General features: G+C 37.0%; 1 protein-coding gene across 4 annotated transcripts; it reads right to left on the reverse strand.

Annotated features, from left to right (window-relative positions):
• On the reverse strand, positions 1-16514 carry ckmt2b (creatine kinase, mitochondrial 2b (sarcomeric)). Of its 4 annotated transcripts, none has more exons than XM_079814172.1 (10): positions 16394-16514; positions 14505-14676; positions 14182-14380; positions 12947-13042; positions 12587-12808; positions 8418-8503; positions 1475-1598; positions 1250-1384; positions 923-1048; positions 1-305 (listed from the first exon to the last, which is right to left on the reverse strand). In XM_079814172.1, the coding sequence occupies exons 2-10, from the start codon at positions 14648-14650 to the stop codon at positions 189-191; spliced, it is 1251 nt and encodes a 416-aa protein (XP_079670298.1). In that variant the 5' UTR covers positions 14651-14676; positions 16394-16514; the 3' UTR covers positions 1-188. The 4 variants fall into 4 exon arrangements, with proteins under 4 accessions (XP_079670298.1, XP_079670296.1, XP_079670297.1 ...); XM_079814170.1 differs by lacking the exon at positions 8418-8503 and adding an exon at positions 2099-2184 and having other exon boundaries at positions 64-305; positions 16394-16512; XM_079814171.1 differs by lacking the exon at positions 8418-8503 and adding an exon at positions 2099-2184 and having other exon boundaries at positions 64-305; positions 14505-14671; positions 16394-16448.
• Between the last annotated feature and the right edge of the window lie 1250 nt (positions 16515-17764).

The raw sequence follows: 17764 nt of genomic DNA on the forward strand, positions 1-17764 counted from the left end.
AGAATCTGGGCAAAAACCAAGTGTATTCCAGCCTTAATTCAAAAGATTACACAAGACTGAATTAAAATAGGAATAATTTATTTATTTGAGTTCCACTTAGTAAGACCTGTAGATAACGTGGAGAGAGTCAACAGGTTACAGGTCTCTGAGCTGCCTAACCACCCTCAGTTCCTTTCACAAGGGTCTCGTCATTTCCTGAACTGGGTTACTGGAGGAGGAATAGTAATGTCTTGGCCCTTCTCGAGATTCTTTTCACAGTCGATCAGGTAGTTGACGCCATCAATCACACACTGAACGAGCTCAACCTGAAAGGCAATGTCAAATAAAAATTGGATTTAATCACTGGCTACACGTCAAAAGCATAGTTTTTTTTTATTGTTTTTATTTTTTATTTTACTTGAATTCTCACAAACATATTGAAAAAATACTTTTATTTACTGCTACTATTCTTTGACAACTAAAAACTAAACGTCTTTCTACTAAAAAACATATAATCTCCAGTAGAATACTTTATAGTTATAGAATTTGCTATTTCTATCCAATTAAAGGATACACCCAAATTCATTTTTAATTCTGTCATCATTTACTCACCCTTATGTTGTTCCAAACCTGTATGAGATTCTTTCTTCTGCTGAACAACAAAAGAAGATATTTTGAAGAATGTTGGTAACCAGACAGTTGATGGCCCCCATTGATTTCCATAGTATTTTTTTCCTACTATGGAAGTCAATGCCTACCGTCAACTTTCTGGTTACCAAAATTCCTCAAAATATCTTCTTTTGTTGTTCAGCAGACTAAATAAATTCATACAGGTTTGGAACAACTTGAGGGTGAGTGTCAAATGATGATTTTTTTGGGTGAACTATTCCTTTAAAAGCACTTTCAGGGACGTTAAGGCACTTATCAAAGGGGAGATGTTTACCTCAGATTTGCCTAGACGGTCAAGGTTAGAGATGTCGAAAGTGTCACCCACAGCCGCGGTATCCACACCTCCTGTGCCACGTTTTTGTAGCCTGAGATTATCCAAAATTTTATTGAAGCGTGAGTCCTGTTCAGAAGGAGATATAAAGAACTTTTTTTTTTAACTTAAAGTCTTTCATATTTGTACTGATGGTGATTTAACATGAATCCTCAGTACATTTACATTTCATTTGAACAGTTTTGACTGGAATTAAACCCATGACCTTGGCATTGTGAAATACACTAATGTAAATTTCAGATTAAACTACACCATGCGAGATTGTAACACCTTGCTAAGGAGGGGCAGACGGACATGGACTCCAGCTCTCAGACCGGTGCCTAGGTTAGAGGGGCAGGTCAGGACGTATCCCAAATGCTCATTCCACATAAACTCCCAGCCTCTCTCCTGGATCAGCCTCTCTACCTGTGAGAAACAAACATCATAAACAGACATAGTTTCATTTGAACTCACAGACAATATGCATTTCAGTGCTGAATGGTTTGGCAATGATACCTCTTTCAGTCCTCTGCAGAACCTCTCAAACACTCTCTTCATATTCCCACCCTTTTCCATAGAAATGACACGGGTGTGATCCTCCTCGTTGATCCAGATCAAAAATGTTTTTTCATTGTTGTGCCTGGACATTAGACCAGATCGTGGTTAAAATACACTCAACAAATTTAGCTAAAACCTTTTTTTATTTTGATGGTCCTTTTGTTGAGTAATGTTACACCTACATATCTACTAACTCTCATTAGAGTAGACTGGTAGGGTTAGTGTTAGAATAGTTGACATACATGTATTTGCAAAGTTACTTGTCTGTTGGGGGACCATCAAACTAAAGTGTTGGCAGATAATAAGCAGACAGTCTACTAATAGGCTACTCTAATGAGAGTTAGTTGGCATGTAGTTGCAGTTACTTATAGTCAACATAATGTTCAAAAGGGACCAAAATAAAGTGTTACCCTTTTTTTATTTTTCACAGCAACCAAGTCATAGGCTTTTGTTTCCAAGTATAATAGTTGTCGTACAGATTGCAAAAATAGACATTATTAAGACCTCTTTCAGGGTCATATATTATGTAACACGCACAGGCACAGGCACATGCTCTGGTAATGCAAGTCTCATGCACCGTACCAGATGCCTCTGGCATCGGGCCAGTCCCGCGCCATTCCTGCACAAGTCAGCAAGGGTGATACGGGCTTGTCAAACAAGAAGTGGTCCTAGAATTTTCAGTCAAGAAAAGAAAAATGGGGTGTAAAGTGAAGCTAGGATTGGTTTAATGTTGGAAAACATCTCCTGATAACTCTCCAATACGTCTCTAGTTGACCATCTTCTTAATCTAGATTATCTATTGTGTTAAAAAAAAAACCTGCAGATTGTCATTATCAGGGTGCAGTGGCAGGGCCGGCCCTGACCAATTTGCTGCCCTAGGCAAGATTTTACTTGGTGCCCCTTGTATCAAGGTTTAGCACTACACATTATCAGTCTAAGTTGTGGAAACACTCATACTGTTTTATTTTTGTAATGCATTGATGTTTTATTTTTATTGTTGTTGTTGTTTTATATGAAGTCCAGTCCATTCTACCCCATCATTATGTTCATGATATTATTATTGTTTTTTATTTGTTAAAGGCTGATGATAGTAAAACTGTACAAATATTACACCTATGCCACATTACAGCCTAAACACAAATAGCAAGAGTAATTGAATCTAACATTCATGCACAAACTATTCATTGAGAACTAGCAAAAGTGTTTGTTTTCCAGTAGATGGCAGCAATCTTCCACTAAACTATGAGCATTCATGCTTTCACCAGGAATTCAACTGGGAAATTTTGATATTTAATGTGAATTTTACATAAAATGTTGCCGTTTTAAATAAACCTGTATATAAATATCATTACTAATTTTGGCAAATACATTTTAAAATTGCTATACACCCCCTTAAAGCTGCACAACTGCAGAGTAAAAACATTAGGCTATTAAAAAAGTGATATTACATGCGTTTAATATTTTTATATTATTTATTTTTTACAAAATCACACTGGCTGTGGCCTCTGGAGAACCCAGAACAGCTGCTTGCATAAAGTTTAAGGTAAAAATAACTGGAATTAATTAGCAAACATTAGTATTTTACTACTATGCAATTAAATAAACTGTTCATTAACTGTTCAACTAATTTGCCTACATCCCTTTACTTCTGTCTTTACACAGCAAAAAATGCTCTTCTTATTTAGAATCTTTTTCTTGTTTCCAGTCCAAATATCTAAAAATTCTTAAATCAAGGTGCATTTACTAGATGAGTAAAATGACATACTTCATTTTGATTTTATTTTCAAGTAAACAAGAAAAATGTCTTGAGTTTTTGCTTAAAACAAGCAAAATTATCTGCCAATGGGGTGAGAAAAATAATCTTATTTCTGTTTGGGACAGAAACAAGATTTCAATCAGAAACAAGATTATTTTTCCACTCAATTGGCAGATAATTTTGCTTGTTTTAAGCAAAAACTCACTTCATTTTGATTTTATTTTCAAGAAAACTATCTTCTGTCATTTAACTTATCTAGTAAATGCACCTTCAACCTTAGGAATTTTAGATATTTAGACTAGAAACAAGACACAAATACTATGTAAGAAGAGCAGTGTATCCCTTATCTTCCCTGCATCAGAGGGCTTCTGTCTTTTTTTTAGACACTTCAATTCGGCCATCCGTCATAAATAATCAGGCAACTTACACCGTGTCAACACCTGGCGCGAACGGCCAAGCACCCTAAAAAATGAAAGCAACCCTGTCTGCGAGAGGCGACGCGACACAACAAATTCCCCTAACGATAAACTGATCGCGCGTTGTATTTCTGACGCACTTCAAGTTGATCCGCGGGGGGAGATTGATGAGGCGGACCGGAAAGATGCGGGGACTTAGTTACGTTTTTTTGCGCTTTATTTGGTAATATTTCAAATTAATATTAATAAAATAGCATCAGGGGGAGACCGGGGATGGTTGTAACACGGGTCAGTTGTAACAACTCCAATCTGTCCAATCAGGAACTAGTTACAAATCACCTGATTCACTTCGCACATGCTCAGTTTAGTCCTTATTCCACATGTGAAAAAGTAGTGCTCTGTGGCAGACATAGCAGATGCTAGTGAGAGAAAAAAAAATTTGAGCTAAGAAAGTTACTTTTTTTACTTTTTTTATTTTTGTTATGGGAATTTCTGCTTTGTAGTTAAACTCATCAAATGTAAATTATGTTTATTGTGTGTCTGTGTAGATATTTTTCATGCAAATTGTTAGTGCTAATGTCAGACATCCCAACCTGAAAAAAGTCATTTCAGGGAGGTATCTCTCCAACCCCCCCCCCCCCCCCCCCCCCCCCCAAAAAAAAACATGAAAGGAGGAAAGGTATCCCGAATCTCACCACAGAACATGACTTTACTTAATATAATATATCATTAATATATCATTTCTATAGGCCTATGCAATTATTTGTAAACTGCTGTTATTTATATTTCATTGCAACTTTAAACAGGTCTAAGGAGTTTGTTGTTTTCATGTAGCCTTGGCAACTAGCCGACCTGAAAAATATGCACATGAAATGAAACTTGTTTAACTCAACCATAACATGTCAGTTACAAACTGTAGAGCGTGCAAGATTGTCATTATGTTTATACTTTATACTTTCGTTTTTTGTGGCACTCTCCCTCTGCCATGGCGCTCCAGTTTCTAGATACACTGAACTGATTAATTCGGTTCGGGAGAAGAGATAAAAGCCCGCCCACACTGACAATTGATTGGTTGACTTACCGAAACAAGCCAATCAGGACGCTCTCCGTCTTACATGCACTTCATTAGGTGCACACCAGCACACACACGCAAGGTCTCTCGCTCTCTCTCCCTCTCTGCCGTGCGCGCGTGCACAGTTTGTGTCTCGCATGCGCGCTCCTGCTCGCTCGCTCTAGATTGCGGGAGAATTTAACTAATTTGCGGGCATCAGGGAGCCGCTATACATATGCGGGAGACTCCCGGAACTTCCGGGAGACTTGGGATGTCTGTAATGTTTTAGCTGTTAGCTGTAAGGTGAGCTAGTTCATGGCTACATGACTCTGGGTTAGTTGTAACAACAAGACTCGGGGTTAGTTGTAACAATAATGAAATGTTACAACCTACCCCAAGAAAATTTTGTTGAATCTATTTATTTTTTATTCGAATTTCAGTATGCCTAGGTCTTGGAAGAGAAGGACAGACAGAGGGGTGTCTCTCATGATTTTGAAGAGAGCATCAGATGGTGTAAAAGAAATGGGAAAGTCTATAAGATCTGTGGCAAAGTTGTATGGCATTTGCCATGTAACCTTGTACAGATTCTGTAGAAAGAGGAGGATGTCAGAAGAGAAGGGTTCAGCTGAACTTCCAAGAGTAGGCTACCACAGTGGAAAGAGGGTCTAACACAAAGATGGGGACTAACACCTTACACACACACACACGTTCAAGTGGTCAATTTCAATATTTTACTATGGCCAATACTATGACTTACAGTAACAAACGTGCTTACACACAATGTTTGTGTTCAAGTTCAATTTATTATGGTCAATTACTATGACTGAGATGACTGACAGTTATATTGTCAGTCAGTGTTGAATAAAAAGCTTTCAAAATATTTTTTTTGTCATAATCCTTATTTCATTGTGTTACATATCACCCCGGTGGATATCATAATGTTACATCTCACCCCAGGGTATGTTACAACTAACCCAGGCTATGGGGTGAATTGTAACATTTCACTCCTCGTGTTTAAAACTAAACCATGCATTTTCTGTTTGTGTTGAGAAAATAATAGCTATGTAATTTAATAGCAGACACTTGTAACTAGTTTAAATCACATTTTGAACACACTGGCTTAACAGTACTCTAAGATATAGACAGAAAGGTAAAAAATGTTACAACCATCCCCGGTCTCCCCTAATACATTATAGGCCCTATGGATGAGTGGCGCCCCTAGCATTTGCCTATTCCGCCTATGCCACGGGCCGGCCCTGTGCATGTGGTGTAAAGTATTTGAGTAAATGTAATTAGTTACTGTACTTAAGAATCTTTTTGGCTACTTTGTAGTTGAGTATCATAGATATTAGCAATGTTTACTCTCTATTTTTTGAACAAGTAAATGTATTTACTCCAATACATTTGTGTTGAGTAATGCAATTACACACTACATTTTGCATGGCATTTAACTTTTTTCTGCAGCGGTTTGTTTCTGCTATAAAGAAACGATATCGCCATCTAAGGGCATTGAAGGTACTATATCTTGTGCGTTTTGCCTTTACTCACCCAAACATGTCAACAAGGATACTTTATGTGAATGCGAGTGCATTATAGCAGGTAGTTGATGAATCGCAAGTGTTTGATTTATGAGATGAGGACATGACTGCAGCCGGTGATGAGGCTGAAACAAGCACATCCAGTGCAAGAAGGCTTTGACTATTTAATTTTATTTAACATTATTTTATGTTTCCGCTATACTGACGAGACCTTTTTGAAGGATATTGGTTTACTTATGGTCTTTTTGGGCACTTGAGTTTAACTGACACTTGAGAGTTTGTAGACGTTTAGGATGCTGTTGTGTCGACCTTGATTTGTTCCAATATTGAGGTGTTCAGTTTTATTTTCATTTTAGAAAATAAACATAATTTCTCATCTTACAAATCAATTGTTTCTTATTTTCACTGGTAGGTCTCTCAGGTGTCGAGGACTACAGGCATCGTTGAGCCTATATATGAGTAAGATACTTAAGTACTGTTAAAATCTTTAAGTGTTAAGCTTTAAGACTTTTACTCAAGTTGACTTGTAACTTGTAATGGAGTCATTTTCGCTGTAAGAAATCTGTGCTTTTATACACGTTTTATCCCCAATTTTGGTCAGACTCGATGCATTTCCTATTTCCGACAGTAGATGGTGATGTAAGTTTTCCTACCCGCAAAACATGCTACAGAAGAGTGAAATGGTAAGTAATTAGCCTAGAAATCTAGACGCGCCCTAATTTGCAGCCAGGGTCGTCTAACAACTCTCCGTTGGCTTGCAAGCTGGAAAAACCAGACTCTAGTCAGGCCAATCACATCGTGTATAGAGTCGATGGGCGGGCTTAACATAATGACGGTAGAGTTGTGGTGGTTCCGCGTGCTACTTGTAAACAAAGAAGCTGGCGAACAGCGGTCTTTCGAATCGGCTTTGGCCGCGACTCTGGAAGACTTGGAGTTAAGCTTTTCAAAGAACGGCACTGAAGTCATTCTTAAAAAAGGAAGATGTGTTTACTGACCAGATACGGCAAAAGTTTAATCTATCCACTAGTTCCGCTTCACCTTCTTCGTTGCTCTGGTTGGTTGTAGCGCTATCCTATTGCGTGCAGAGGAAATTTGAAAGACAACCGTTTAACCCACCCCTCGGATTTAGCCCTGCCAATGGTGTGTTCCCAGACCCAACATCTTGATGTGGGTCTGGCTTGTCAGGCTAGTAAGTAATGTGATTGAAGTTGGCATCGAACAAGAAAAAATGTAGGGTGGGATTTGATTTTGTCCATTAGAAATTGATTGGATGGTTGTGGTTTGCTCTTGCTGTGATCTCATGTGAGTGACAGGTTGTCCCGCCCTCACGCCAGTAAACATGTCATCAGAGAAAAGATGTCATTGCAAGAGGGAGGGAAGTTATTTTAATAAAAAAGGATGAGGGCACATTCATTTATAATTAATAATAATAATAATAATAATAATAATAATAATAATAATGTGCACAGATAAATCATTTATAGTAAATATTAAATATTCCATAAACAAGAAGAATTGTCAAATTTGATTTCATGGTGATTTTAATATTGTTATAAGTTTAGGTCTATAAATGGCAGGTAAACAGTTTTACAAGCTATTGCCATTATCTATAGTAAACACATTCTTCCACTCTTTCATGAGACCAAAACAGATTTTATTTTCCACACTGCAAACAACCTGCCTAAACATGTGTGAAAGGACATATCCAGGACTAAGATAAAATTAAGATAATACAAACTTATAGATGATGGATGAGATAAATGGCTGAAAAGTGTTCATCTTAATGTATCATAAAATCTCTTGGGGCTTGTAAATTGTATAAATAAATGTATAGTCAATAAGTTCATTATTAAAAAGTTTGGACCCACTTCATATTAAGTGTACTGACATTTAAATTAAGTTTTAACATTTTTACTTATTTTTTGATGTAAGTACATAGTAATTAAGGCCACCTAATATAAAGTGGGACTTTACATTTAGACAATGTAGAAATACATAATTTAAAAATATATCCTCTCTGGAACAGGAACTGGAAGCAGGTGTCAGCTTAAGGGTCACTAGTAAAGGATGTGCTATAGGCAAATAGTGCTATACTCTAATCTAACAAATACGCAATATATCAGTAGTTCCTCAGCCTTACCAAATCCCACGAGCATCTGGCCAATCTCTAGCCATACCAGCTGCGGTGAGGAGAGGAGACACTGGCTTATCAAAGAGGAAGTGCTCCTTTGGTAGGCCATCATAAGACAAGAGCAGCGAGGTTGTTTAGAAAATTACAATATGCAACTGCCCTGCTGAAAACACAAGCATGTGTAGTGTTTTGGATATTTTGGATACTGTCCCTAAAAGTAGCTAAACCAGCAAAACTTTGTCTTTAGAGAGCTAGCATAAATGTGAAGTTTATATTGGATGAACTTCAAGTGCTTCTGGTGAACAGCTTACTACACAGTAAAATCCCCAGAGTTAAATTAACACTGCTCAGAGAACATTTGGTCCCACTCTACAGAGTGTTAAAGTAACACTGAATCAGTGTTAAAGTTAATGAGATAATTGAGAGATTAATTAAGTGATGATTGGCCATTAGTGATGAAAACCTGATGATAATGAGTACAATCACTGAAGGAAAGAGAAAAAGAAAAACACAAGAACTACGACTGACTATAAAAAAGACATTAAATCTCTGAAGATCTCAGCAGAGGAGGATTAAACAACTCCACAAACAGCATTACCAGCTTCACACATTACTAACCAGACTGACTTTATTTCTGTCAGACGTCTCTTATTGAGAATTAACAAATGTTTTGTTTGATTTTGTTGTGAAAATTGTTAGTTTTTAATGTGACCATCATGGTGATCAGTGTTTTCTTTAGTTGGGCAGTTTGATGACTTTTTAACATTAGTGTTTCTCTGGCTGCTGTAACTGAGTTTGCTATAGCAAGAAAAGCAAGAGTAAACACAATCAGATGCTGTCGGCTGCTCGATGATGAGAATATGATCATTGTATAATGATTTAATTCATTGATTTTATGACTGAGTATGAGCAATATACTATTCACTTTTTTTATTGTGATTTTAGAAAAGATCCAACACTGTTTTAATCAGAAAAGCTGAATAAGTTTTGCAACCGATTGTACACTAATCGTTTCTAACTCCTGCGAGACGAACTCACACACAGACATCAAGAATCTGCCTATGAATCTCAACAATGGTGACATGCTTCATGCCACAATGCATTCTGGGAGCCATAGATGAGTTTTGCGTGATGCACCCAGAATGCATTGTGGCATGAAGCATGTCACCATTGTTGAGATTCATAGGCAGATTCTTGATCTCTGTGTGTGAGTAAAACTCGCAGGAGTTAGAAGTGCTTATTGTGTGATGTGTTATTAAACCGCAGTACAAATCTTACGTAAATTTTTTTTGATAATTGTTTAGTTTCTCTGATGATAACATTGCTGGATCTTCTGCCCTAGAATCACAATGCTCCTATAATCAATGACTTTCAGGGGATTAGCAAATAAGGCACTATATGATGATAACAACTGTATCATAAACAACAAGCGTCAAGATTTTCTTGCCATTTTCACCTTAACGAACAGTTACAGCAGCCAGAGAAAAACTTATATTAGCAAGTCAACGGTCAAGAGCCCAATTAAAGCAAACACTAATCACAATAATGGTAACTTCAAACAACTTTAATTTTCAATAAAACATCAACATCTAAACTTCAATAAGAGCTTCTGTAGTCATCTGATAGAAATAAAGTCTGTCTGGTTAGTAAGGTGAGAAGCTGGTAATGCTGTTTGTGGAGTTGTTTAATCCTCCTCTGCTGAGATCTTCAGAGATTGAATGTCTTTTTAATAGTCAGTCGTAGTTCTTGTGTTTTTCTTTTTCTCTTTCCTTCAGTGATTCTACTCATTATCATCAGGTGTTCACCACTAATGGTCAATTATCACTTCATTAATCTCTTAATTATCTCATTAACTTTAACACTGATTCAGTGTTACTTTAACACTCTGTAGAGTGGGACCAAATGTTCTCTGAGCAGTGTTAATTTAACTCTGGGGATTTTACTGTGTATGTTTGTATACCATGCAGGCAGAATAGAGAGTGTTGCAGGGATGGCATATTTTTGTTGGCCAAAACCCAGAAAAGAGTTAGCATTTTAGCACTTTATATTCTATCATTCATTCTGAAGTCAGTGGGTTATTGGTTAAATGCCTGAAAGAAGGTCTGTGGTGAACACAACACAATATATTTTTTATTCTGCAACATAAAATACATCAGTAATACCCCTTTGTGATTTTTTTAAAGCTTTTACCTCCTTGAATTGGTGGTTGCTAACAAGTGGCTAAATGGGACTACAGAGGTTGTTGCGGACATTCAACGTCATCGCTGAACAGGTAAACTCATCTACTCACTAGTGTGCTTTCACAGCCTTATCGTTGTGTTTACAATTGTGCTCTTGTAAACCATTTTAACTCTATTCTAACGGAATTTGGTAACACTTTAGTTTAGGGTCCAATTCCCACTATTAACTAGTTGCTTATTAGCAAGCATATTACTAGGATATTGGCTGTTTATTAGTACTTCTAACGCACATACTAATTTCTTATTCTACATGATCATATTCTACATCCCTTAATCCTACCCAATACCCAAACTTAACAACGTCATTACAAACTATTAATAAGGGAGAGCGGGGCACAACCTAACACGGGGCTGGTTGTAACACACATGGTTTGAAACTTAGTGTATTTACTCGTTGCCATATCAACCTTATTTAGAGAAAAAATTGCACCAAAACTAAAAAAAACATTTTAAGCTGTCATTTGGTCATGTTACAATGTGCCCCTCACATGTTACAATGTACCCCACCTATGGGGCATGTTGTCACATTTCACTTCCATTCTTTCGGGTTAAATCAAGAAAAAAGTATACACTGTATTAATGAAACAAAACCACATAATTGTACTAGACATGTGTGAAATGAATGTGGGGGGAAATAAATACTCTGAACCCAAAGTGGATTTACACAAACTGAGAAAATCAAAAAGCGTTAGGTTGTGCCCCGCTCTCCCCAACGCAGTAATTAGGAGTTTATTGAGGCAAAAGTCATAGTTAGTTAATCGTGAGAATTGGACCCTAAATTAGTGTGTGTGCGTGTGCGTGTGCGTGTGCGTGTGCGTGTGCGCGTGTGCGTGTGCGTGTGCGTGTGCGTGTGCGTGTGCGTGTGCGTAAATAAAGTCTGAAAGAGTTGACGGTTGTGAAGTTTAAGTCATGCTACTCTGGTGTAGTTCAGGGGTTTTCAAACTGGGGTCCGGGGACCCCCAGGGGTCCTCCAAAAGGTTCTAAGGGGCACCCAGAAAATGTCATAGAATAAAAAGACAAAGCAAAAATGGATAAAGTCTACCGAATATTCTGTTTCATTTCTAAATGTTTAAATGTTTATCTCCTTTCTTGCCGTATCCAAAATTGTATATGTTTGCTTTGTATCTTTAGTGAGTTTTTCTCACTATAGTTCCTATTATCTTGATCTCTGGGGTTGTAAGGCAGCATTCTTAACACAGTACGTAAGCTGCTTACATACAATTATTGTGAAAGTTGCTTATAGAAAAACATATTTAAACAATATGTTGTATTTATAATGTCACATTCTAACAGTTTTAAAAAGAAATTCGTACATAAAAATAGATGGATTTTAGGAAGGGGTACCTCATAAAGGTTCATCATATCTGGGGGTCCTTGGCATCAGGAAGTTTGAAAACCCCTGGTGTAGTTGGTTTATAGCCTATGTTTAGCTTTTTACCTCTGTTGACTGTATTTAGCCTTCAGAATTCGCAGAAGTTGCATTCAATTGTGAAGATTACCATGATGAACAACACGTGTCAGAATCATAAACCTTTGTTGGTCACAGAGCTCATTTTCTGCAATAATCCAAATTCCAATGGAAAAATATTAGTTTTTTTTTTTTTTTTTTTGTGGAGGGAACCAGGGTAATGCTAACTTCTGGGTTGGCCTACAATAATACTCCATCACTGCGGAACTCTATAGCATACAACTAACCAACATAAATTATAATTTTCTAAAACATTGACATGATATTTGATAAACATTATATGACATAATCATTTTAATGTAACCTTTTAAGTAGTTTAATCAATAACATAAGTCGGCTGAGAGTATGAGAGTCAGCTGTGGGTCTGTAAAAGTTGCAAACCCCTGATATACAGGGTAAATGTAACTGACACACATCTATATCTGCCTCCTAAGTTAATGCTGGAACATGTTTCTATTGTGTGTACTTACATCAATCAGCTGCTGCTGCTCCTGATCAGTCATTTCTGTCAGGCTGTAGTATTTCCCCGTCAAATCCTCTTTCAGTCCAGAAAGAGCCTGGACCACCACACGCTCCACCTCGCGGCGTTCAGCGCGGGTGCAGGCGGGTGGCAGACTGAGCCCACGAATACTGCGGCCTGTGCGCACACGGGATGACAGCACATAGTTCTCGTCGAACATCCCGGAGGTGATCTGTTTCGAAAGCCATCATTAGAATCATTCAGTGTTCAATGTAACTAACTAAACTAAACAGAGGCAAGTCTGCATATTCTTGATAGAATGAAGTTTTGATAAAGGCTCAGAACCAAAGACACCAGAGGAAGTCTTTACCTTTGAGCTGTCCAGGTCTGTTGGGTGCTTCATGGTTGTAGGGTCATAGCCATTGTGCCTGTCCTTAATTACTGGGTCAAAGATTTCAGAAAACACCTGAGAATCACAACCATAGTCAATGATAAAGTTGTGCTGAAGTTTGCGAGCAAATTTCATTTTGATGCCACTAATTGACACACAGTTGACCATGAACAAAGAAATAATTATTATCTACAGTCTCTTAAAAGTAAAGGTTCCATATGGAGTTTTCACTCCATATAAGAACCATTTTTGTTTCCCCAAATAACCTTTAAGTGAACAATAAAAATAATCATTGTTTCTTAGTGTGAAGAACCTTTTTCCACTGTAAAGGACCTTTTGTGCATTGGAAAGGTTAATGGTTCTTCATGAAGCCATACTGTATACACTCTAAAAAAAAAAAGGTTCTATATTGCACCAAAAATGGTTCTTGGCTCGTAATCATAGGGGAACCTTTTTTAGTGCTATATAGCACCAATTTTGGTGCTTCAGTGGTTCTTCAGCGGTTCTTCAGAGGTTCTTCAGCGGTTCTTCAGCGGTTCTTCACCGGTTCTTTGACTAAGGTGCTATATAGCACCTCTGAAGAACCGCTGAAGAACCACTGAAGCACCAAAATTGGTGCTATATAGCACTAAAAAAGGTTCCCCTATGATTACGAGCCTTTTTTTTTAGAGTGTAGATGCCAATAAAGAACCTTGAGAGTGTAATAAACTGACTTCAACATATTGCCCTCTTCAAACTAGACTGATAGTAACCAGAGTCCAGAACTAAACTATTTATTACTGGTATTCAAAATTATATTTTGCATTATGTATTAAAAAAAAATAAAAAAAAAATATGACAAATATATTCATTTGCTGTTTGTTCCTTGTGCATTTTTTTGATAAACAACATAGGCAATTGTGTCACTAACATCCTCATAACGATCCATCTGTGCCTGTCACAAAAAGATATATCATAATTTCGTTCCTCGTATTGTACAAGGACTTTTTTTAAGGTTGATTCTGAAAGTGTAAATTATAAAAATTAAACAAAAAGTAGAAAATGGTTCACTGCAAATGCTAAACAAACATTATTTTACACCATTTATTAACAGCCATTTTAGATCAAACACCATGGTATCAAATTATATTTTAATTTTGCTGGCTTAATACAAGGAATATTCCTCACATTTGTCTCATTGTTGAGTTTAATATACTCTAAAGATATTGTTGTACCTCATAGGTCTCCTCATCACCAGCCACCATGCCCACAGTCTTGATGAAGGGATGACCAGGGTTGTCCACTCCAGTCTGAATGCATTGGTCAAGGCTCCAGTTATTGGGGGTCAGCTTGTCCCTCAGACGGCCATAAATAGCAGGGGTCAAAGCAGCAGCCATGCAGTTGTTGTGTTTGCGCAGGTCTGGGAAGTCAGCACTTGGAAAGATAAAAAGCAAATGACATTAAATCACGTTTCTGGGTTGTAGTGTAAAGATATTCTCAGGTTAACTGGAAACTAAGTTAAGGTGTAGAATAGCTGAAAGGCAACTGAATCCTTCACCTGGGTGGGTACAGCTTTTTTTTCTCCCCAGCAGAGACTCCTGACTCAGTCATGACATAGCTGGATACCAGGGTGCCTGCACCTAGGCTGGCCATGATCACAGCCTTGTTGCGTCCGGAAAGCATTCGGCTGAACATGGTTGCCATCGTCACTACTCACTTTCTCACCTGAACTTCAGAGCAGAGGACATAGAAAAAGTGTTTGTTTTTTATATTCACACAACATTTTCATCCATCCGTTGAAAGTCAACCAACAATTTTGAACCTCAGAAACCAAGAATTTTCAAAAAGTATCGATTAACACACATAGAGCTCATCAGAGATGGTAAGCTCAACATGTTTTCTAGAGCTCTGTACAGTATGTACATTTGTCAGTGTTTATAATATATATGAATAAAAGCCTAAATTAAATCTGTTCATCCTACTATAAAGGGATTGTGTCTCTTCAGAAGCCTTGGATTAAACCACTTAAACGATTACTTTGAAGTCCTTTTTGATGCATGGACTTTCAATGAATGGACAAAAGCAATGTGCAAATATTAAAAATCTTAATTTGTGTTCCAAAGACGAATGAGAATTATATGTTTGGATGAGGATGAGTAAATGATTGGGTGAACTAACTGGATTTTAATTCTAAAACGGATCATGGTCTTAAGTATCAACAAGATGCAATATGTGCACCTTTTAAGTAGACATTTCCTTTATTCTTTTTTTGTTGAGGAGTGTTTCAAAGTATCAGTCAAAGGTATCTCATTCATGATACAGTAGCTGACATTGTGAGCAAGCACTGAAGTTCATGTTGACTTTTTCCACTGGAGTATCCAAATATAAATTGGCTTTGAACTTAATGCCAAAGTAATATGTGCCAGCTTATATTTCACATTAACACACAGTGCAGCCTGTGTGTCACATGCATGTTCCAGTCATCAGGTTTCTAAAACCTTACACAAAAATGTATACAAATCTCACACACAAACTTCAGTTAGTTATAAGAACAGCACTTTAACCAATGTTGTTTCAAATATCTGAAGGACTACTTGCTAATAATGTTTGTATTTTCACTATCATCCTAACCAATTTGTCATCACCACCCTGCTTCTTTTTTTTTTTTCAAAATACATTTTGTGCTCCCTATGAGGAAATTATGATCTCATTGGTTCCAAATATTTTAGCTGTATGCCGAAGAGGTCAGTGCAGTTAACAGTGTTACAACTGACAGTGGAGCCACAGCAAATGGTCTTACGCAATCACTCTGCCTCCATATGTTACTATGATCACATGACCAGTCATGGGGCTTACAGTGGAACAGGGTGGCTCTGCACTGGTCACACTTCTAGTTTCCAGTTTTAGAATGGATATGTATTGGTATAAATTATATAAAATAAACAAAAGGTTTGAAAATTGTGCACTGGTAAAGCAAAAAAAACCCACTATTTTACACAATTTTAATTATAAACTATGGGGAACAATTTATTTTAAGGTGACATAGTTACACGTTACTAACTTTCACTTACTATAGTAATTGTAAATTATGCATAATTACAAAAAAAACAATCCTAACCGTAACTCTATAGTAAGTACATGTAGTTAATTAATATTACTCAGTACTTAGTTGAGTAAGTACAATGTAACTACATCACCTTAAAATAGTGTGACCAAACTAATTTATACAATTATTTTATAATTTAGTTTTATTATAACTTAATTATACTTCATTATATTTTATTATAAATCAACTCGTTTTAAAAAAAATCAAATTTAGCATTGTTGCAACTGGACAAAAATATAGCTTCTGATATTCTAAATGAATTTCTGGTATTCTTACATTTCTGTCAATAAATAAAGTAACAAACAAAATGATTGCCAAAGCAAATGCTTTATTGTACGTACCTGTAGGATTGAAAGGCTCTCAGGCTCCAGTACAGCAGATTGTTCTCTGTAGAGTGAGACCACAGCGGGCCTGTGCTCAAAATAAGAGCTCATCTCTCCAGCCAATCCTATTTCATCTGTCAGCATGACACCATGTCTCTGTGTCCTTGAGCTATCCCTAACCAATGGAAACCTTTACGTGTCAGTGATAGCGTATACGGCTTGCGACTGAGATACTACACACATATATACTTACCTTTTACCCACTATAGGCAAGGCAAGGCAAGTTTATTTGTATAGCACATTTAATACACAGTGGTAATTCAAAGTGCTTTACACAGAAATTCAATTAAAATATTCATAGGTGAATAAAGTAAAAAAAAAATATATATATATATATATATATATATATATATATATATATATATATATATATATATATATATATATATATATATATATATATATATATATATAGTATAACCCGTATCTGGAGTGGAAGAAAATTGAGAGTAAGGTTTACGGTAAAAATATTTGTCAGGTAACTGTGCATTTAAAGGTCCCATGGCATGGCATTTTTCTATTATTTTATAATGTTTCCTGAGGTGTACTTATATTGTTAGTATGACTTTTACATCATAAAATGTCATAATTTAGAAATAAAAGGCATTTTTTCAATATTGCTGTTTGCCCTGTGGCTGAATGCCCTGCTTCAAGAGGCGTGTCTACTGTAAGACTTCAGTAAAAACGCCCACTGTTGTGATTGGCTGACATCTTTGTATTTTAAATGAGCGGAGGGGGCGTGGTTTAACTTGGTCTATGAGGCACGAGCAGGCACGAGCTGCTGCCAGAGAGAGACGGATGGACCTGAGTTCACTTCACATCAGTTCTCAGCATGTCTGAACTGTTGTAGTTACAGCATATACTTCAGGTTATTAGTCTATTTCTAGTCGGAGGGACTGTCACTCACGTCAGAAAGTTAGTAACTTTAGTATATTATGGATCAGCGCTGACTGGAGACGCGAACCGTTTAGAACGATTCAGTCCGATTTGATGAACTGATTCGGTTCACTAAAAAGAACCGGTTCAAAAGAAAGATCGTTCGCGAACCGGACATCACTAACGTACCAGAGACGGAGATCAGCGATTGCTAACAAAGTTATTTATAGTAACTACTGAGTTGTGAGAGCGCTGTCTGTCAGCGCGAGTTTATTGTGTTTGTATCTGAGAGTTCTGAATAAACACGAGTCCCAGTCACACCGAGTCCGTCTTCATCATTATTACCAACTTTGTAACACATGCAAAGTACCATTACAGCTGTCGAGATGAACGAGTTAAAAGTAAGTGTTGATAATAGCATTATTTTTAAAATAAAATAAAATGCGTCAGTGA

The sequence above is a fragment of the Gobio gobio genome, assembly GCF_949357685.1.
Source record: "Gobio gobio genome assembly, chromosome: 4".
In the NCBI taxonomy this organism is placed as follows: Eukaryota; Metazoa; Chordata; class Actinopteri; order Cypriniformes; family Gobionidae; genus Gobio; species Gobio gobio.